General features: G+C 46.1%; 1 protein-coding gene across 2 annotated transcripts in view; it reads left to right on the top strand.

The window, feature by feature from the left end:
* The first annotated feature begins 9,196 nt into the window (after nt 1-9,196).
* Nucleotides 9,197-22,930, top strand: part of ZFAT (zinc finger and AT-hook domain containing) — a 234,782-nt gene continuing 221,048 nt past the window's right edge. Inside the window, exon 1 of one of the 2 annotated variants that reach the window (XM_003276274.3) lies at nt 9,197-9,391. In XM_003276274.3, coding sequence (XP_003276322.2) covers nt 9,373-9,391 — 19 coding nt within the window. In that variant the 5' untranslated portion in view covers nt 9,197-9,372. The remainder of the gene's footprint in view (nt 9,392-22,930) is intronic. The other variant, XM_003276277.4, reaches the window with a different exon arrangement.

Genomic DNA, 22,930 nt, shown 5'->3' with positions numbered 1-22,930 from the left:
CTTTTTTCTCCTGTGAGTGGTGTGCTGTATGACACTCACCTTGTTAGGCATCACTTCCTCCACTGGGCTGTGAAATCCAGATCTGAGGACAGATCCTGTGGCCTCATCTGTGCCTCTTTGGAGCATACTTTGGGCACCTGGTGGGCACCCCATAAATGCTTAAGGAATGAATGAATGGCCTGATCCCTTTTTCATAATGAAGTCCCCCAAATGTTATTCAGTGAAATTGCTGACAGTTTTTTAAATTTTCCTACACCAAATTGTCAGTTTCTTACCAACTTCTTCAACCCATGAGGGCTGAGGTCATCTGCTGGGAGAAGGCACAGGGAGGTGAGTCCGTCCCTGCTGCTGGCCTGCAGGAGTCCCCTGTTCAACAGAGAACCAAGTATGTTACAAGACATGGTACAATATGTAAGAATCATGGAAAGGGGCTACGGGAGCCATTAACTTGCCTGGGAGGAAGGAGGGTTTCACAGAGCAGAGACATTTAGTCTGAGTTTTGAAGGATGGAAAGGAGTCTGGCAGGTAGAGAAATGTGGGTAAAATGTTCTAGACACATGCAGAGGCTCAGAGTTGTAAGAAGGCTTGGCATCTCTGAGAAATGGCGAGCCGTCAGGTGCAGCATGGCTTGTCTGGTTTGAGATGAATCATGTATGTGCACTACAAACACCGGAGTGCAGTTGCCTCTACTCCTTGTCATCCTCTTCCATCAACCTGTGAGCTCCTCAGTTTGAAAGGCATGCATGAGAATTCTGTTAAGACAGGAATCTTCTTCCTCTTACAGCAGCATCAGTGGTGGAGGCTAGGCAGAGGCTGGCAGGTGCAGCAGTTGGCACTGGTAGAAAGAAAGCAGCTGACCATTTCACATGGGGCCTGGGTGCTCAGCAGCACGCTGACTGGTTGCTCAGCAGAAACCCTGGGACATGCGGCCCGTCCTGGGTAGAACACAAGCCAGTGGAATGAGTGGGCCAGGCAGCTAAGGGCACAACGTTTTCACAACGGGGCTTTCTTTCCTGTGGTTGCTCTCACCCCACACTTCTCACTAAACACACGTAGGGCTGGCACCCTCCCTGGACCAGTGGATGGCAGAGGCACAGCAGAAAAGCCAGGATGGATGAGCTCATGTTTCTAGGCCACAGATTGCCGCGTGGTCTCACAAAAGTCCCTCAGCCCCTTTTGTTCTCTCTTCTTTCATCTTCAGGAGGAGGCTTCTTATTCATGCCCTCCCGGCCCTACAGGATGGTGTGAAGGCTATGTGAAATGAAGGGCATGGAAAACTCTAGAAGTCTGGGCCCATACCACCATTATTATTTTATTCCGTTTGATTTTTACTCTCTTTGGCAGCAGCAAGAAGATTCACTCCCATAGCAGCTACCTCTGAACTCTACGGTGTATGTGGTCTGACAGTTGCACAGGTTAACTGAGAGCAGAACAGAGTATTTGCCTTCGGGATTCTTCTGGAAAATGCCTGCTTATTGCCAACTGCGGTACTTTCTGCAAGGTGCCCTCTTGCGGCCAGGCCTGCCCTGGATTGTCCTCCTTGGCACCGTTTGCTTCTGTGGCTTCCTACTTTCAGAAGGGCCTCCTGGCCTGTCTTCCCTGTTCCAAATTCTCATCACACTTCAGATCTCAGCCAAGTTTCTCTTTTTTTTTTCAGTAAACTTTCTTTGGTTGAAAGACGCTTGGAGTCCAGCCAAAGGTCTGTTTATCTCATTCCCCTTTTGCTTCTGGGGAAGTAAGCTTAAGACTACATCCTTCCCCCAAATGGACTCAGCAGCTCTCAAAACCCTCCTTGAAACTGAAAGCCTGGGGAACCAAGCTTAAGACTGCATCCTTCCCCCAAATGGACTCATCAACTCTCAAAACCCTCCCCGAAACTGAAATTTTAGCTTCCCACAATACTAAGTTATCTTTTGCTGCCCAAAAAACTACTCCCACACTTAGTGGCTTAAATCAACAACTGGTTATCATGTTTTGCAATCCTGTGGGTCGACTGGTTCAGCTGGGTAGTTCTTTTGCACAGTGCAGGGTTGCCGAGGTCACCCATGTGGCTGCATTAGCTGGGGAACAGCTAAGACTTGAATGCTCATGAGGACTCCTATCCTCTGGGTTTTCTCTCCATGTTCTCTCATCATCTGGTAGTTTAGCTTGAGCTTCCTTACAGCATGGAGGCTGGCTTCCAGAGGTGGTGTTCCAAAGACCTAGTGTCCAAGTGCTTATCAAGTTTGTGCTTGTGCTGTTTGTGTCCCATGGCAAAAGCAAGTCACATGGTCAATCCCAAAGTCAGTGTCAGAGGGGATTACACTAGGACATGATTACAAGGAGGCATAGTTCATTGGGGGCCACCATTCTACAGACTGTCTAGCTACCTCTCCTTTCTGTTGGCCTTTACAAAAACAGCTGAAAGAGTGAACATTTGCCTGACACCAGGGGCTGGGTGATTTAGGTAAAGAGACCACCAGTTTCTCCTTTCTGCAACGTCCTCTTCCCCTCTGCACATTTGCAGCTGGAAGCGATGGTTCTGTGCTGCGAACTCCCTTGGGGGCTTTTTTTCTGCCTCTGTTATTGCTCTGAGTCATTTCCAACCAATATTAAAATCATGTTTTATGTCTGTTTTTAGCTGAAGTGAACCATCTAGTGTAATTGCCACTCCCCACCGATGCCCTTTTACAGATGAAAGAACTGAAATCTGGAGACTTTAAGATCACTTTTTCGAGTTCTGCGGCTAGCTGGCAGCAGCCCTTAAATCAAACAGCACACTGTATGTTGGCTCTCACTCTCACTGCTGCTGCTGCTGAGCTGCTTTGGTCCCCAAAGGGGCTGAAACCACTTGATTCGCCCCCACCCATGGCACTCAACTGCATTTTCTTGTCCCATTTCCCTTCCACCAACCCCTGATGTGGGGCTCAACACCTTCATTGCCCAGAGAAGGGAAGCACATTGCAGATAAGTAACTTGTCCAAAGTCAAAGCTACTGAGTAATAAAAGTAGGACAAGACCTGGAGATTGGGCTTCCAAATCCTCCCCTTTCTTCTCTGAAAAGGCAGTATATGCATATGGTTAAACATCCCAATATTTCAAAAGGATGTTCAGTGAAGTCAGTCTCCCTGTGAGCCAGATCTCCAGGCCCAGACATTGTCTCCAAAGCTGTCTGCTCTAGCCGGTTTCTTTCCACATTTTCAGTTTTTCTGTGCAGGTACAACCATGTTCACAAGCAACAGTGTGCTCCTGATGCTGTCCTGCACCTGGCTCTTTTCACTCAAGGGTGCACTGCAGAGCACACCCCGGGTCTCTGCACATGGCACTCTCATTCTTTCAAACTGCCACGTCATATTTCCCCGTATGGCTGAACCATCCGTTTAACCGGCCCTTTAGTCATGGACACCAGATGCCATCCTTTATTTGAAATAGTTTTTCTCTCTTCTGAACTTTCAAAGCAGTGCTGTTTACATGACAGCTACACATAAATGCTTAATTACATATTATTCCTTTTCCTCAATCCCTCACTCCATCTTTCCCTCCCTCTACCCCTTCTCCTTTTCTTCAACAACGGTTTATTGGGTCCCAGCTGTGCATCCAACAGTGCTAGGCTCTGGTAGCTCTCCTGGTTTTCCTTTTGATTGCTGGGATCCCAACCCCACTCCCTGTCCCTTTTTTCATGGCCCTGTTACTCTTATTCATAGTTGATTTAAAGAAAATTGGTTATAAATATAGTCACCCTTTTCCTAAACTATTTTCTTTTTTTTTTGGACAGGTCTTAATCTGTCACCCAGGCTGGAGTGAATGGTGCGATCTCAGCTCACTGCAACCTCTGCCTCCTGGATTCAAACAATTCTCCTGTCTCAGCCTCCCGAGTAGCTGGGATTACAGGTGCGTGCCACCACACCCAGCTAATTTTTTATATTTTTGGTAGAGATGGGGTTTCATCATTTTGGCCAGGCTGGTCTTGAACTCCTGACTATGTGATCCTCCTGCCTCGGCCTCCCAAAGTGCTGGGATTACAGGTGTGAACCACTGTGCCCGGCCTTTCCTAAACGATTTAAATACAACTGATAAATCAAAACTTAAAACTTTCAAAATAAAATTTTCCTAAACATTTACACAGTCAAATTATCTTGTCTCAATGTAATTGTCGAATGTAACTTCGAAATGCTTCAAATATCTTAACATTTAACACAAAAGTTTTTACTGCACCCATACCTAAACCTACTGCACCCATACCTTAACTTTGTAAAAACAGTTGTTATTACGCTGGACATGGAGGATCATGCCTGTAATCCCAGCACTTTGGGAGGCTGAGGTGGGCAGATCACTTGAGGTCAGGAGTTCGAGACCAGCCTGGCCAACGTGGTAAAACCCCTTCTCTACTAAAAATACAAAAATTGGCTGGGCGTGGTGGCGAGCGCTTGTAATCCCAATTACTTGAGAGTCTGAGGCAGTAGGCCTGAATCCTGGAGGCGGAAGTTGCAGTGAGCTGAGATCTCGCCACTGCACTCCGGCCTGGGTGACAGAGCGACTCTGTGTTCAAAAAAAAGAGTTGGCTGGGCCTGGTGGCTCACGCCTGTAATCCCAACACTTTGGGAGGCCGAGACGGGTGGATCACGAGGTCAGGAGATGGAGACCATCCTGGCTAACACGGTGAAACCCCATCTCTACTAAAAATACAAGAAAAAAAAATTAGCCGGGCGTGGTGGCGGGCGCCTGTAGTCCCAGCTACTTGGAAGGCTGAGGCAGGAGAATGGCGTGAACCCAGGAGGCAGAGCTTGCAGTGAGCCAAGATGGCACAACTGCACTCCAGCCTGGGCGACACAGTGAGACTCCGTCTAAAAAAAAAAAAAAGTTGTTATTGACTTGACCAATTTCTTTATCATCTCTACAAAACGTATTTTTATACCTTTTCAGGACTGCCCTTATTGGACCACAGAGAGAAAGATGATCTCCTTCCCAGGTGCACTGAGTGGCAGCCTTGGGCCTGGACTGGTGGGTTCTTGGTGGCAGCGGGCATTTGCTGGTGGGGGCTCCCTCAGACCATTGTCAACAGTTATGTCATCAGGACTTACAGCAAGTTCTTGCAATCTTCACTCCCATGTGCATGAAGTCTTGGGTACATGATGTTCTGCCACAGTTTACAATGACCTTCATTATGCATCATTAGCATTTCATTAACATTAGCAGGGCCATATAGCAGTTCAATCTGTCAGCTACTCCCTTAGGACATCTGGCTAATCCATTAACTTGCAACATAAATTATCGAACCCCCCTTTTACCTGGTTATTTATGAGACCACTGGTCCTGACCTGCCCTTCCTCATTTTGGCATGGTTCCTAGTCTTGTCTTTGACTTACTCTTAGTAAACTTATCTGCCCCTCGAAACTTACACAAATATACCATTTCATAAACAGACATACAGAACTTCAAGTAAGAAATAGGACCCCATATCTACCAAACCTGTCTCTTTACTAAAATATCCTATTTTGACCCTTTCTTTGAATTGTAACTAGTTTTGTAATTACACAGTTATACGTCTATTTTTGTATACATGATGTTAACTTTTTATCAGTGAAGCCTCATGGCTTAACTTGTAGATCAACAACCACAGATCTACAGTTGTTGTGATATGCAAATTGTCACTGCCTGTTCCTTTGTCCTTTCAGCACTAACCCAGCATTTTTGGAAGGAACCCGGTTTTCTGAGAATAGCAATATGTTTCAGGCCATTCTGATGTTCCCTTACTCCCACACATGGAATTAGCTTCTCTGAAGGGGCTCTGGCTACTGCTAATGAAAACCACTCCAGAGATTAATACTTGGGTACTGAGAGTACACACAGGTGTGCACAGGCAGACCGGGGATGCGATGGCACTCCATGGCCACTGGAAAGACAGGTGGGAAAGATGCTGTTTCCTAAGCGTGTAATTATGTTCATAGTGAGACTGCTCATACAGTTCTAGCATTACTACATCCTTCTCTTTTATATGATTTTTAAGTGGATTATTTTCTACAATGTGCCTATTTAGATTTTTAACTCTTAACCCAAACTGATTATTCTTACCTCTAATTTTATCATTATATGTGTGTGTGTGTGTGTGTGTGTGTAAATTTTAGGGACAGGGTCTTGCTTTGTTGCTGCCCAGGCTGGAGGAGTGCAGTGGCATGATCACAGCTTATTGCAGCCTTGAGCTCCTCGGCTCAAGCAATCCTCCAGCCTTGGCCTCTCAAAGTGTTAGGACTACAGGTATGAGCCACCATGCCCAGCCAAGATCCATTATTTTGAGGTCACCTGTATGTATCCTTTATCAAAACCTTCTTTCAAGAAAGCATCTTGTGAAATTATGTTCCTAAGTCATTGTTTTCATGTAAATGTCTATTTCTCATAAAGATATTGGATATAATGATAAAATTATTGACACGAATATACTCAGTTGTGCAAATTAATTATATTTCTTATATAACTAAATGCCATTTCATGTCAATACATTTATTGACACAAATTAATTCACATACTAGCTTCAAGAGGCCGACTGCCACCAGTGGGCAGCTGGGAAGCTGCTCTCCTCTAGGAACCATCACTGAGGCAGGTTGCCATGAATTATATACTTTTGAGTGATTTACATCCAATTCCACAAATGTGTCTTCATTAATTGAAGGCATTTTGAAATACTACTGGCAAATAGAAAGAATAGAGATGTTTGCTGATGGAAAATGTGCAAATTACATAGTAAGGCCATGGAAGAGCCAGCTGTGGACTCATCTCTCCATTTACGAACCTGGATTCCCCCACAGAAAGGGGCCATCTCTTAGTCATTTCCATCTGCCTATGGCCAGGACAGTTTCCAGTAATAATAGGTGCTCAGTAACTCTTCTCTGACTGATGAACGGGTAGGAGGAAGAAAATGCCATGGGAATAGTGGAGAAAATCATAGCTTTCCAAATAATTAACCCGGAACCATCATCCACAGTCCACAATTTCTTCTTTTAATTTGTCTTCAGCAGTCTGAGGTAATTGGGTTTTGAGACAAATTTTAAATTGTTTCATTTCCAAAATTCGTTTGGTCACAACATCTAGGAGCAATCCATCTGCTAATCAATAAACAACATTTAAATGCTGCTGTGAGAAAGGCAAACCGGCACAAAACCAATACTGTCAGCAACCCAGGACAACTCTAATTTCCTGACAGAAATCGATTCACAGCAAAATAATGATTATTGTAAATATTTATAGTTCTAAAAGGAAACGCTCATCAATGCAGCTTTTTGAGCAGTTCATTTCCAAATAAAGATTCTGATGGGCCCCACCTAGCCATGTATCTTGTGGTGGAGGACGTGGTGGCTGTGCAGCGACTCTGTGGCTCTCTTCTAACTGGCTCTCTTGGAGGCTCTCCTGGAGGCCTGGGGGGCAGTTTGGGTACATTTCAGATGTGGTGGGGGGAAGAACACTGGGCATGGAGAGGCGAGGTCCACACCTGGCTCTTCACTATTTTGCTGTGTAATCTCCGAAAGCCATTTGACCACTCTGAACATTCCATTTTCTCATCTGGAAAAGAACAATAATCATATTGCCCAACTTAATCTTCCAGATTGCGAGGATGAAATGAAGAAGGGGGGAGGCTATATCTGTGAGCATATATTTAACGGACTGGACAACTTTAGGGTCTTTTCATGGTTCCGTATTTCCCAAGAACAGGGTTAAGGAGCAGGCAGGAAGGCTCCTGAGAAATCAGATGAGTCATCCTGAAGCTCAATGCCCAAGGGAGTTTTCCTCCTAAAAAATAAGTGACCCCAGAACGAAGTGTTCATTCAGTAATATGACCATGCAACAGGCGCTGGGAAAACAAAATGAAAAGGACCTGTAAGCACTGCTCAGGAAGCTCAGTCTAGTGAGAACGAAGGCTGTGCAAACAGAGAAGTGGGGGACGGAGCTAGGCCAGTGCGACCAGAGCTGTGGGAACGTGAAGTGTGAGCTTCAGGGCTGCCTGAGAATTTCATGTTGAGCAGCAACCAAAGAGGGTTATTCCAGGAAAAGAAGAACAGGCAGAGACTAGCATTTCAGGGGAACCATGAACACAAATCAGTTTCCCAAGCTTCAGTCTCTTGAAGTCTGCTTTTACAGTTTTTTTGGGGGGGTGGGGTGGGGCATGTCTTTGCAGCACGTACACCATTTTAAGTTGACTGATTTTTGAAAATGTAAACAATTTAAAAAGAAAACTTTATGTGACTACTGCAAGTGAAAAACGTTATGTCATAAACAGAAAATGACCTTAGAACATGGACCACATCAACTCATTACTCATGAAATAAATGTCAGGCTCAGTTTGTTTCTGAGGCTAACGGGGTGACCAAGACAGAGGTAAGAGAGGGAGATAATGTCAGATAGGAATGGATGCCACGTAGAAAATATGAAGTGTCTTGGAAGGTTACTTTAGATGGGTTTCGCGGGGTGAGGGTTAGGGGCTGGAAGATATCATTTGAGCCGAGGACTACAGTGCTGGAGCTAAACACCTTCACATCAAAACCAAAAACAAGGTCATTAAATTTCCACCAGACTCAGCTGCCTGCCGAAGGCTGTGCCACAAGCAGAGAAATGAATGAGCGGGTGTTGGAGGCGCGCACACCCGGCGCAGACTTGTTGCCGGACAAAAAGAGACCAGAGAGGAGGAAGTCGCCTTGTCACGTGTGATCTTGGGCCGCTCAGTGCTCTGTAGCCCCTAAAACCCAGCCGGGTGGCTCAAAGGAAAGCACCCCACGCTTCAGGAAACGCCGCAGTTTTGAGCGGGATGCAGGTTGGGAGCACCCCGATGGACACATGAGTAAACTGAGAGCAAGAAAAGTTAATTCGCTGCCCTAAGTTAGGTAGTGAGAGGTAGAGCTGGGACACGAAGCGCACCCAGAACTCTCCTTGCACGCCCAGCCCGGCCGCCCCACATGCCGCGGGTCTAGGGTCGCGCTAGCAGAGGCCTGGCACAACCGCCAGACTCCTGATCCCGAGATCCGCGCTCCGGCCCTCCCGAGGGCCCCTCCCTGGGCGTGGCTCAAAACGCGGCGCGGCGGAATCCGCGGAGTGGGATAAAAAGCACGGCCCCCGGCTGCGAGCATGCGCGTTAGCTCGGCCCTGCAGGGCCGCGCTCGGCGCCGGGGGAGGGTCACCCGAGGCGGACGTCCGCTACGCAGGCGTCTGCGCCCCGTGGGGAGGAGGGCGAAGACTCCATCCGCCATGTTGGATGCCGCAGATTCGCCATAACCTCGCCGGCTCTTTTCTTAAAAAAATAAAAATAAAAAGCGAAGCGTCAGCAGGGCGCCCCGCCCCCTCGGTCGGCACGGGAGGGGGCCCAGAAGAGCCCGAGGCTTTTTTTTCCTCCGCGGTGGGGGCGTTGCCATGGAGACGCGGGCGGCAGGTGAGCCGGGCTGGGGGTTGGGGTGAGACTGGGTGGGGGTGGGGCGCGGCGCGGCGCGCGGGAAGCCGTTTCGAGCGTCGAGTCGGGAAGCAGCGCGCCGGCCGCCGGCCGCCGGCCGCGGAGGGATCCGGGTCTGGGGAGGAGAGCGAACGTAGTTGCGTCCTGCGGCTCACGTTCAGTCGCTGGGGTATCCCGCCGCAAAAAAAAAGCAAGGAGGGAGCGAGTGGGAGAGCATGCGCCCAGCCGTTTCCACGGCAATGGGTGGCGTCGGGGCGCGCGCCGGCGACGGAACGCAGTGGGCGCGAGGTTCGAATCCCGGCGGTGCCAGCTCTTTGACTGAGTGGACCTTGGCGGGGCTTCCTTCTTGCCTGGCCTCAGATTCCTCCTCAGCGAAATGAGTACCTCCTGCAGGCTTCCCGGCCGCCGGCTGGACCTAATAGAGTGACAGATCTGCCACTTCACACCCGGTGCAAGTCATTTAACCTTGAGCTTGGGGTCCTTCACCTGTAATTACCACAAGGTTCCACATTTGGGCACTGACTTAACACGTTTTGCTGCTCAGCTCTCTTGAGAACTCTAATTTGTAGGTCATTTATTATGAGGAACAGAAGTTCAGCGAGGTCAACTTTACAGAGTTTAAAAACGACAGATCTGGCGCTTTAAAAATTAACTTCCTCCAACTTGGGCTAAAATCCAAACTCCTGCGTGCTCGCCTGACTTGTACCTCCATCTTCTTAGAACAGGGCTTGGCTCATGTAAGTGTTCAGTATATACTTAGTGAATGAAAGAACGAACGCGCTAACTGATCACGCCTGCCCATCAGTCTGGCTTTTTTTGCTGGAGTCCAAGTGACCTTTTGGAGATGCAAACGTCGTGTCACTGGGACTTACCCTGCACCGCTGCCTCTCACCAGCTTTATCTTCCGAGCCTACCAGTTCATCTACTGAAACATCTGTAGTGTGTGTCCCCATGCTGAAGGAAGTAGCGTGTCCTACCTCTAACCCCCAGGGACACCTTTCCTGACTTTAGTTCAAATAACAGCTTTTCAAGGAGCCCCTCTGCACGCCAGGCAGGGGTAAAGAGCAGTCCCAGTCGCAGTCCTGCCTCCACCTGCTGCGTTGCTAGATGTGGGAGAATGTGTCCTGGAGTGACAGAGGGCCCAGAGCCGAATATTGGGTCAGGAGACCCGAACTATATTAGGCATGCTTTTTTTAAATTTAATTTTTTTAATTTTTTGAGACAGAGTTCCGCACTATCACTCAGGCCGGGGTGCAATGGTGCAATCTCGGGGTCACTGCAACCTCTGCCTCCCGACCTCAAGTAAACCTCCCGCCTCAGCCTGCCAAGTAGCTGTGACCACAGGTGTGCTGATTAGCTGTGGTGCCCAGCTAATTTAGGCGTGCTGTCTTATGTCAGCCTAAAATGAGCACCGGAGAGACCTGCTCTCCAAATACAGGTTGAGCATCCTTAATCCAAAAATCCGAAATTGGAAATGCCCCAAAGTCTGAAACTTTGAGCACTGACATGAGGCCACAGTGGAAAATTTTCTATCTGACCTCGTGAAGGTTCTCAGCAGAAATGCAGTTCCATAGCTGGGCGCAGTAGCTCACGCCTGTAATCCCAGCACTCTGGGAGTCTGAGGCGGGAGGGTCCCTTGAGTCCAGGAGTTCAAGACCAGCCTGGGCAGTGTAGTGAAACCCCATCTCTATTTTTCTCAAAAAACAAAACAAAACAAAAAAACAGTTGCACAACTGTAAAGACGATGCTGTTAACACTCCGAAAGAAATGCAGGCCAAACAGTGGACTTAAAGCCAGCCGTTGTTTATTGTTCTGTTGTTTAGCAGCTGATGCATGTGTTCTGGTGATGCTGCTGTGCCGCTTAGGTACCTTGAACACCTTGTTTTTCACTGTATTAATGGTGTGTCGTATCTTTTTAGTGGTAAGGACTTATGTGTAAATAAACGTAAGAAAGTGATTGTCTTACTGGTAGCATAGAAATTCAGAGTCGGGAATGATGGCGATGCCAGACAACCACAGATTGCCCATATGCATGGCTGAGATAGTGACACCTTTGCTTTCTGATGGTTCATCGTACACTAACTTTGTTTCATGATCAAAGTTAAAAATATTGTAAAATTACCTTCAGACTGTGTGTATAAGGTGTGCATCAAACATAAATAAATTTCATGTTTAGACTTGGGTCCCATGCTCAGGTTATCTCACTATGTATATGCAAATATTCCAAAATCCAAAAACATCTGGAATTCTAAAACTTCTGGTCCCAAGCATTTTGGATATGGGATCCCGAAACTGTAGTTTATTTGGGAATAATAGGGGATTGCAACTTAGATACGTGCGCTATGCTGGATCATAGGTACATCCAAAGAAGTTGGGGCAAATGGAAACTTTTAAGACCCAAAAGGGAAGTCCACCTAAGCGGTTTTGAAACAAAGACCATTGGTTTCAGAGGCTTATTGCAGGAGTTGGCATTAGTCCATTGGAGACAGGCACACGAGGCAAGTGTCCTGTGCAAGCAACAGGCTCTAAGGAATTCCTGGCATAGTTCCTGTCATAGGCATACTAGCGTGAGGGCCCTTCCTTCATATCCCCTGGCTCCATTTTGTTAGAGTTTGACATGAGTGACTCCATTTTGATAAACGTGAAATATCTTCTCGATTGGTGCCTTCCTCCTCCCACGTTGTTGCTTATATAGAGAGAATGAGTTGCCCACTTCTCCACTTCTGGAATTTACCCAACAGTTTTAAAAAAGAACCCTGGACATATGTTGAAGTTTCCTTCAATTTCCAGCTGTACCAAATGAGAAAAGATCATATTTTAAAACGTGTTACTGTCAACTCATGGTCAGCTAATTTCTGAAAAGAGTTTCCTGTTTTGGTTGATTTAGGAAAGGGAGTACAATGAATGATAACGAGGTGGAGTTGCAGTGGTCTACAGGGCACAGCTGTAGGTGGCAAATGAGCTGAGATGGTCATTGTGTGAATTGGAGCCCTTTTACCACAGTGCTCCCTTCTCAGTGGGCTTCTCATTTGCCTCTGGTGAAAGGATTCCTGTTTCTTTTCTCCCCATACCTTGCAATTTACATAACTTTTCCAAGATAGCTATCGTTCAGTAGAATTAAGCTCTTGCCTAGAGCAAGGGCAGTCAAGAATCAGATATATTAAAAAGTCTCCTTAATTGCATTTCCCTTTATAGATAGTTTCAAGCATACAGCCTCTGAAAAAGTCTGCACCAAGATGGGCTGATTTAATTATGTAAAAGAGATTTAGCCTAGAGTTAAGTTTTCCCTCTCTTCTCAGCTGTTTACCCTGTTAAAGTTTCACTGTTTTTGCAGTTTCTCAAGGGCAGGCATCAACTTTCAGGGCTGGAACATTTAGGAGGGTAGAAAGAGCACGTGTTCTAGGTCCAGAGATCTGCCTCTCACCAGATTCCTGACCTAAGGGAAGTCACAGAACCCTTGGGACCCCAGTCCCTTCACTGGCAAAGGAGACACAATCCTGCCACAGGTGGCTGCTGATGGCATTCAGGAAATGGGATTTGTCTCTTCCCTTCCCAGAACCAGACTTCCCAGCGTACAGCTCAGTACATTGTCATCCACTCGCTTCTTGAAAGCATTTGTGGATGGAAAGGCAGAGCCTCCCAGGCTCAGGCCATCCTCCCACATCAGCCTCCCGAATAGCTGGGACGACAGGGGTGCACCACCACACCTGGCTAATTTTTGTATTTTTTTTGTAGAGATGGGGTGTCACCAGGTTGACCAGGCTGGTATTGAACTCAGCCCAAGAGATCCACCCGCCTGGGCCTCCCGAAGTGCTAGGATTATAGGCTTGAGTCACTGTGCCCAGCCGAGTAATTTTTTTTTAAATGTCATTTTTTAAATTAAATTAAATTAAATTAAATTAATTTATTGACACCGAGTTTTGCTCTTTGCCCAGGCTGGAGCGCAATGGTGCGACCTTGGCTCACTGCAACCTCTGCCTTCTGGGCTCAAGCGATTCTCCTGCCTCAGCCTCCCAAGTAGCTGGGATTATAGACATGCGCCACCATGCCCGGCTAATTTTGTATTTTTAGTAGAGATGGGGTTTCACCATGTTGGTCAGGCTGGTTTCCAACTCTTGACCTCAGGTGATCCGCCTGCCCCAGCCTCCCAAAGTGCCAGGATTACAGACATGAACCGCTGTGCCTGGCTGAGTAATTTTTTTTTAAAAGAGAAAAAAAAAAGCAGAGCAAAACAAAATAGACATTTTAAACATCTTACAGATTTAAAGTTCCCTCCTTTTTTTTCAGGGAACACAAAATATCTAGATAATTGAGTTTACTTATAAAGATAATGCTTGGCATATTAATATAAAAACAGGGACTTAAAATTGGGTAACAATTTTCTTTTTTTAAATTAAAAAACTGTAACTGGACATATTTGTTTCTTTATGGGGTATAATGTAATGTTATGATTTATGAGTATAATGTGGAATAATTAAATCAAGCTAATTAACATATCCATCACCTCAAATAGTTATCATTTAGTAGTAAGTAAACATTTAAAATTTACTCTTAGCAAATTTGAAATGTACATTATTACTATATATTCACCATGCTGTGCAATATGTCTCAAAGAAAAAACTATTCCTCTTGTCTAATTGAGGCTTTGTACCGTTTGATCATCATTTTTTCCTACACCCTCAGGCTCTGGTACCCACCATTCTACTCTCTGCTTCTTTGAGCTCCATTGTTTTACAGTTCACATGTAAGAGAAAACATGCAGTGTTTGTCCTTCTGTGCTGGCATATTTTACTTAGCACAGTGTTCTCCAGTTTCATCCATGTTGTCACAAACGACAGCATTTCATTTTTACAGCTGAATAATATTCCATTGTGTATATGTCCCACATTAAAAAAATCATTCATGTGTTGTTGGCCACTGAGGCCGATTCCATACTTGGCTGTTGTGAATAGCACAACAGTGAACATGGTTCAGTCATCCCTTTCAATATACTTGTTTCAAATCTTTTGAGTTCTTTTAAATCATGTAATACATGGAGCTGCAAAAGGTGGAACTCTGGAATCGGGTGCCTTTGTGTTCAACACAGTCTGATCAAGGCAGGATGGGTGGGGTAGGGACCTGGCCTTACAGGATGCCAGTGGAAGCTGCAGGTTGTCTGAATAAGAAAGGGGCAGCATCCCTTACTGGGCAGTGGGGGAAAAGAGGATCAGCTCAGCCATGGGACCTGGAGTCAAGGACCAGGAGAGCTTGGGGTGTCCTGGCATCGCTGGAGGGCATTTTAATTCAGCCCCAAGGCTTCTTGTAGGGCCCTAACTGGCTTCCTTCTTAGTGTTAGATATTCTCCGTGTGTCCCTGCTGGTGGGCCTCTTCAGGAGTTGCTACCATTTCTCTGCCCCGTAGGGTTATTATTACTGCTTATTAATTTTTTTTTTTTTTACTATCAAGCTGGTCATCAGTTTACCTAGATGTTTATGCCAAACTTTGTGCTGTTTGCTAGGGATGCAAAGTCCAATATGACATGCTGTTTTCTCTTGAGGATTTCATGCAGTCCTGGCAGTGGAAAACGGATTCCTTTAGGAATGGGGCTAGGTGCTATGATGGAAGTAAGCCTTGAGTATTGAGGCCTTCAGAGTGGGCGCATCTACCCCAGCCCCAGGGATTGTGGGAAGGCTTCCTGAAGGAGGAGATGTTTTGAGCTGGGTCTTGTAGGGTGAGCAGAGGTGCCCTGTAGAAGGGACAGCTGGTGCAGTGACACAGGTGTGACCCACTCTTTGTGACCAGGTGAGCACTGAGTTTGGGGAGGGGCATGGGGTGCTGGAGGTCTGTGATGAAAGGCCTTTGAGTAGTGGGAAGCTGTCAGGACTTTATTTTGGAAACTTTGAAGGACAGGAAGATAACAAGGCTGGCTGATTAGCCTTTCAGAAAGAAAGATCTCTGGCAGCTGCCAAGAGACAGGTTTTTTTTTTTTTTTTTTTGGGTACTATGTATATGCTGAAATGCATAGACCTTAAGTGTAGAGTTTGACCACTCACATAACCCACACTCCTAACAATATACAGAACTTCTTCATCAGCCCAGAAAGTTTTCTCTTGCCCCTTACTATCCCATCCCTGCTCCTCACCCCAAGCAACCACTAGTCTTTTTGTTTGTTTGTTTGTTTGTTTGTTTTTGAGATGGAGTCTTGCTCTTGTTGCCCAGGATGGAGGGCAATGGCACGATCTCGGCTTACTGCAACCTCCTCCTCCCAGGTTCCAGCAATTCTCCTGCCTCAGCCTCCCGAGTAGCTGGGATTACAGGGGGATACCACCACACCTGGGTAATTTCTGTATTTTTAGTAGAGATGGGGTTTCACCATGTTGGCCAGGCTGGTCTGGAACTCCTGACCTCAAGTGATTTGCCCACCTCGGTCTCCCAAAGGGCTGGGGATTACAGGCATGAGCCACCACTCCCAGCCACAACCACTAGTCTTGATGTCACCATGGGTGAGTTTCTTCTTCTATAGAACATCATATAATTCTTTTGTGTCTGGTTTCCTTTATTCAGCATAAAGCTTCTGAGATTCAGTAGTTTGTTTCTTTCTGTTGTGTGGATACAGCCATAGTCTATTTCCAGTTTTTCGTTATTGGGAATAAAGCTGCAGTGAATGTTCCTGTACAAGCCTTTTTGTGGATATTTATTTTCATTTCTTTTGGGTTAATAAGTACATAGGAGTAGAATTTCTGGGTTATAGGGTAGTTATGTTTAACTTTTTAAGAAACTTCCAAATAGCTTTCCAGAGTAGTTTGTATCATTTTACATTCCCATCAGCAAAGTCAGAGAATTCCGCTCGCTCTCTGTCCTCACCAGCATTTGGTGTTTTCAGTCTTTCATTTTGCCTTCCCTAGAGGATATGCAGTGGTATCTCCCTTAATTTGCATTTCCCTGATGACCAATGATGTTGAGCATTTTTTCTTGTGCTTATTGGCCATTTGTGTCATCTTTAGAGAAATGTCTGTTCAAGTCTTTGGCCTATTTTAAAAAATTGGGGGCTGGATGGTAGCTCACGCCAGTAATCCCAGCACTTTGGGAGGCTGAGGCGGGTGGATCACCTGAGGTTAGGAGTTCAAGAGCAGCCTGGTCAACATGGTGAAACCCTGTCTCTACTGAAAATTAAAAAAAAAAAAAAAAAAAAAATTAGCTAGGCTTTGTGGCTCATGCCTGTAGTCCCAGCTATTCAGGAGGCTGAGGCATGAGAATCGCTTGAACCTGGGAGTGGAGGTTGTGGTGAGCTGAAATCGCACCACTGAACTCTAGCCTGGGCAACAGAGTGAGACTTGGTCTCAAAACAAATAAAATAAAAAATAAATTGGGGGCTGAGTGTGGTGGCTCATTCCTTCAATCTCAGCATTTTGGGAGTCTGAGGTGGGAGGACTGCTTGAGGCCAGGAGTTCAAGATCATCCTTGGCAACATACAACATAGTGAGACCCCACCTCCACAAAAAAAAGCTGGGCATGGTGGTGGATGCCTTTGGTCCCAGCTAATCAGGAGGCTGAGGTGGGAGGATTGCTTGAGCCCAGGAGTTCAAAGCTTCAGTGAGCTGTGAACATGCCACTGTACTCCAGCCTGGGCATCAGTGAAACAGTTTGTCTAAAAATAAATAAATAGATAAGTAAATACATAAATAGGGGTTATTGTCTTTTTGTTGCTGGAATGTAAGAGTTCTTTATATATTCTGGATATTTGTCTTTTGTTGTATATATATGTGTGTGTGTGTGTATGTTGTGAATATTTTCTCCCAATTTCTGCTCACCTATTTGTCTTTCATCTTTTGATGAACAGAAGTTTGTGATTTTACTGGAGTTTTATTTGCCATTATTTTTACAATTATAGGAAGTGCTTTTTGTATCTTCTCTTAAGAAATGTTTTCCTACTTTAAGGTCACTAAGAAAAATCTCCTTTTTTTTTTTTTAGAGGTTTATATTTCTTGCTTTTGTTAGGTATACTGTCCATCTCTAATAAGTTTGTGTATGGTATGAAGTAGGGATGGAGAATGTTTTTTTCTTGCATGTGGATATCCAGTCTTTCTAGCCTCGTTTGTTAGAAGAACCTTTTCTTCCTCCATTGAATTACTTGGGCTCTTTTCTTGAAAATTATGCGTCAGTTCACTCCTGAACTTTCTGGTCTGTTCCATTGCTCTATTTGTTTATTCTTTATCAGTACCACACTGCCTTGATTACTACAGCTTTATAGTAATTTTTGAAGTATAAAGAATAAGCAAGAGAACACTTTTTGAAGGGACAAAAATGCAGGCAGGAGAGTTTCATTAGGTGCTGTCCTAGTGCAGTCCAGGCTGTAGGGATGAGAAGGGACAGATTTAGAGAAATAGTTCAGAGAGGAAGCCCCTGGGACTGGTGAGGGCTTGACTTTTACCTTAGGGACCTGCAGGCATTCCATCTGTGTTTGTTTCTAGGGAAAGAGGAATGGTGAACATAACAGGCTCAGGGACACGAAAACTCTGCAGGTTTCCTATGTGCAGCCCTGGGTCTGTAGTCTTCAATTTCCTCCTATGGTGGTAGAGAGAAGCATCTTTTGAATTCTGCCTGTTTTTGTTTCTGAGTTGGTGCGAGGGGCTTGTTCAGGGCTAGCCAGGTTCCTGGAAGCACCTTGGGAAGACCCTTCCTCGGGGAGAGAGCCCCATAGGGAACCAGGCTCAGGTAATGCAGGGAAAAGGGGCCCTGCGGGGAAGCAGAACTGGGTGGAAGTCCTGGTCCTGCTGTCTAACAGCCCCGGGACCTTGGCAAGTATCTTGAGTCACCATCGCTTCCTGTATTATATGAAAATGGTCCCCACAGACCTACTCGGTAGCGTGCTTGTAGAGTTTTCATAGAGGAGGATTGGGAACATACCTGGCATATGGCAGGGGACTTTATTCTTTTCCACCATCCGTTTTTTCCTTCTTTCCCTCTCCTCTCTTCCCCTTCCATTCTCCCTCTGTCAGTCTTCACCTTCTTTCCCTGAACACTTTATCACTTTTAATAGTATCTGGGAGGATTAAATGCATGAGGAGGGATTGGATCTAATCCCTCATGCAGTTGCAGGGGCATAAGATAGGGCTTGGTCATAACTATCATTTCTGTAGACCTGCTCAGTCAGGCGCTTCACACCCATTCTTTAGTTTACTCTTCACAAAAGCTCTGCAAGGTGGGCTTATTATGTCTGCTTTGCAAGCGAGGATACAGAAGCTCAGGCTGGTCCCTGTGGCTGTCCAGCCCCACTCAATCTCTCCCTAGTGCTACTGGCCATCTGCGCTTGCTGATGTGGTCATAAACATCTCTGAAGTGCCTGCTGTGTGTGAGGCCCTATCTGGGCTGCATGCAATGGCCAAGGCATGAGCTGTTAGGTGGCTCCACAGCACTGCTCACATATCCTCTATGGGAATGGTACTCACAGGAGTTAGGCATTGAGGGGTCCTTGAGAGCTGTTCTGAAGGTACTCACAGTCTGTAAGGCAGACAAAACTAATTAAAATGAGCAAAAGGTCTGAAAGATACTTTAACAGAAGAATGTATAAAAATGGTCAATAAATGTATGAAAAGATGCTCAATATCACTAGTTCCTAGGAAAATGCAAATTAAAATCACAGTGAGACACTACTACCTACCCACTAGAATGGTGAAAATTAAAAAGACAATCCCAAGTGCTGATAAGGATGTGAAGCAACTGGAACTTTGATACGTCATTGGTAGGAATGCAAAATGGTACAGCTACTTTGGAAAATAGTTTGCTGGCTTCTTACAATGTTGAGGGTATACTTACATATTAGTCTGCTTTCATGCTGCTGATAAAGACATACCCGAGACTGGGTAATTTATGAAGAAAAAGAGGTTTAGGCCAGGCGCGGTGACTCACGCCTATAATCCCAGCACTTTGGGAGGCCGAGGCGGGCGGATCACAAGGTCAGGAGATTGAGACCATCCTGGCTAACACGGTGAAACCCTGTCTCTAGTAAAAATACAAAAAATTAGCTGGGCGTGGTGGTGGGTGCCTGTAGTCCCAGCTACTCAGGAGGCTGAGGCAGGAGAATGGCGTGAACCCAGAGGTGGAGCTTGCAGTGAGTCGAGATTGCGCCCCTGGGCAACAGTGTGAGACTCTGTCTCAAAAAAAAAAAAAAAAAAAGAAAAAGAGATTTAGTGGACTCACAGTTCCACATGGCTATGGAGGCCTTACAATCATGGCAGAAGGTGAAAGGCACATTTTACTTGGGGGTAGGCAACAGAGAATGAGAACCAAGTGAAAGGGGAAACCTCTTATGAACCCATCAGGTCTCATGAGACTTACTAACTACCACGAGAACAGTATGGGGGAAACAGCCCCCATGATTCAATTTATATCCCCACTGGGTTCCTCCCACAACATGTGGGAATTATGGGGACTGCAATTTAAGATGAAATTTGGGTGGAAATACAGCCAGACCATATCAACTTACCATAAAAGGTAGCAATCCTATTCCGAGAAAAATGAAACCTATGTCTATCTGAAGACAAGTATGCACATATTCATAGCAGCTTTATTTGTAATAGCCCTGTCTTAGTCTGATTGCTGTTGCTTATAACAGAATACCTGAAGTTGGGTAATTTATAAGGAAAGGAATGTATTTCTTATAGTTCTGGAGGTTGAGAAGGCCAAGGTCAAGGGGCTGCATCTGGTGAGGGCTTTCTTGCTGGGTGGGTACTCTCTGAAGAGCCCCAAGGTGGCACAGGGTATCAGTGGCAAGGGGCTGAGTTTGCTAATGTACTATGATCAGGACTCTCTTCCTCTTCTTATAAAGTCACCAGTTCTACTCCCATGATAACCCATTAATCCATTATCTCTTTAATTCATTCATGAGAGCAGAGCCATCATGGTCCAATCACATCTCAAAGGCCCCACCTCTCAACAATGCCACATTGGGGATTAAGTTTCAACATGCATTTTTGGAGGGAACATTGAAAGCATAGCAAGCCCCAAACTGGAACCAGCCCAAATGCACATTAGCTGGTGAATAGCTAAACAAATTGTGGTATATCCATACAAAGGAATACTACTTGGCAATGAAAAAGGATGAAAAAGTGATGCAGGCAACAACCTGGACTAATCTCAAAGTCGTGTTAAAGAAGCCAGACACAAAAGACAACACACTTTGAGGATGGGAGAAATTAGAACCTTTGTTCACTGTTTGTTGGAATGTAAAACAGTGCAGCTGCTGTGGAAAACAGTATGGAAATTTCTCAAAAAATTAAAGATAGAATTACCATGTGATTCAGCAACTTCACTTCTTGGAATATATTTCCCAAAATTGAAAGCAGAATCTCAAAGAGATATTTGTATACCCATGTTCATGACAGCATTATTCATAATAGCTAAAACTTGGAAACAAACCAAGGGATGAAAGGCTAAGCAAAATGTAGTATATACATAGAATAGAGTATTATTCAGCCTTAAAAAGGATGGAAACCTGACGCAGGCTACCACATGATGAACCTTGAGGCCACGGTGCACAGTGAAATAAGATAGTCACAAAAAGACAATTACCAAATGATTACCCTTACATGAGGTTTCTAGAGTAGTTAAATTCAAAGAGAGAGAACGTAGGATGGTGGTTGCCAGGAGCTGGGGGAGGAGGCATCCGGAGTTAGTGTTTAACGGACATAGAGTTTTGGTTTTGTAAGATAAAATATTTCTGGTGATGGATGGTCGAGATGGTTGCACAACAACGTGAATGTATCTAATGCCACTGAACTGTATACCTACAAATAGTTAAGATGGTACATTTTATGGGTATTTACCATAAACACACATTTACATGTGGGTGGGGGGTGAGGGCACTGACTGAAAAGGCACCGGGAGCTTGGTGGGGGTGCTTGGGACTGGTCTGTGTCTTGACTGTGGTGATGGCGACACAACCCTGTCTCTTGACTTAAACTTACTCACTTGTACAAGGGTCCCTTGGACAGTGCTAGAAGCTTGTACAAGGTAGAGTAGGGGGATCAGTGACATGGTCACTGCCAGTCACTTCTGCCTGGGCTGGGCAAGGGGCTCAGGAAAGCCACAGGGTGATGTTTGAGCAGAGTGACCAGGCCAAGGGGGCACAGCAGGGGGCAAGGCAGGGAAGCATGAGGGAGCCTGACACGGTACGCAGCCTCTGCCTCCCCCTGGACTGGCCAGAGCTCCTCTGAGGTGGGGCAGTCACAGCCCACAGTCTGACAGTGAACCTCCAGGTCTTTGTGCGTTCTTTGTACAGGGGTCAAGGCCCGAGCTGCCGAGCACCGGGGTGGAGGGAGGGGAGTGTGCTCAGCCGGCCTCTCTCCTGCTGGAGGTGCCAGCACTCTGGCTGAGCCATCCAGTAGCCTCTGGCTTGCGAGGCCCTGCCCACGTCCTGAGTCTCTGCCTCCATCAGCAGGGTCAACTCCTCATTCATCTAGCCTGCCTTTCTCTCCTCTCCTTGGCCTTGCTTCTTGCTGAGTTGGGTGTCTGTGGGGTCCCCCACCTTAGAAATGTGGGCTCTGGGAAATAGCACCGGCTTTGGAGTCCCAGAGACCTAGCTTTGCATTTTAGACCTTGTGACTTCTTTGAGCCTCAGTTCCCATTACTACAAAATTGTAGCTAAACATGTCTTCATCTGAGGATTTTATTCTCTGAAGAACCAAATCAGGTGAGGTACACACTGGACTGGCTGGTGCTCAGGAAGTGCTTTTGAGGTGATCTTGAGAGTTCTTGCTGAGCAAGCCCATGTTGAACTCAGCGCCTAAGACTCCATCAGAGGCAGCTTGTGGCTTTTCAAAGTCTGTCGGGGAGTATCACTGCCTGATGATGCACAGGACTTGCAGCTGTCCTTGGCCCCACTGCCTGTATGCCACTTAGCTCCCCACGGGTGCGTGCCAGCCTTCTGCCTGAGCCGAGGCTTCTGCCCTGGTGCCTTGTCCATCCCAACAGCATGAAGTTCCAGCACTCACATTCTTAACCACCAGAGAGGTTATCTACCATCACAGCTTCCATCGTGTCCCAGTGCTGTGTGAAGTGCTCTCCAGCCATTGTTCTCTGCCAGCGTAACTGCAGTTCTCGCATGTTGGGATATTATCTTTGATTTACAGACAAATAAACGGAGGGGCAGAGAGGTTTGGTCACATGCTGGTAGGTGGTCCAGCCAGGATTTGATCTTTGGGCTGTCCAATCCCAAACCAAACTGTGCTCTTTTCAGGCTACTGAGTGGACTCCGTCACATTTCTTGAGCACCTGGGCCGTCAGCACTTCCCACCCTACCTCATTTAATTTAATGAGGACCCAGGGAGGCAGATGCTGTTATTGCCATTATACAGATTAGGAAACAGGCTCAGCAGGGCAGAGTCATGGCACAGAGTCCACTCCTCACTAGGAGTGCAGCCAGACTCACCCAGGTCAGTGTGGTCCCAAAGCACAGGTCTTTACACCTGCAGGCCGTGGGTTAGCTCCTTTTATTTCCTCTATTGTCATTGCTTTCATGTCTCTGTTCCTTTCCCTCTTTGG

Source organism: Nomascus leucogenys, chromosome 16 (genome assembly GCF_006542625.1).
Source record: "Nomascus leucogenys isolate Asia chromosome 16, Asia_NLE_v1, whole genome shotgun sequence".
NCBI lineage: Eukaryota > Metazoa > Chordata > Mammalia > Primates > Hylobatidae > Nomascus > Nomascus leucogenys.
Note: the sequence above shows the minus strand (reverse complement) of the source record. Positions and strands in the feature narration are given on the sequence as shown.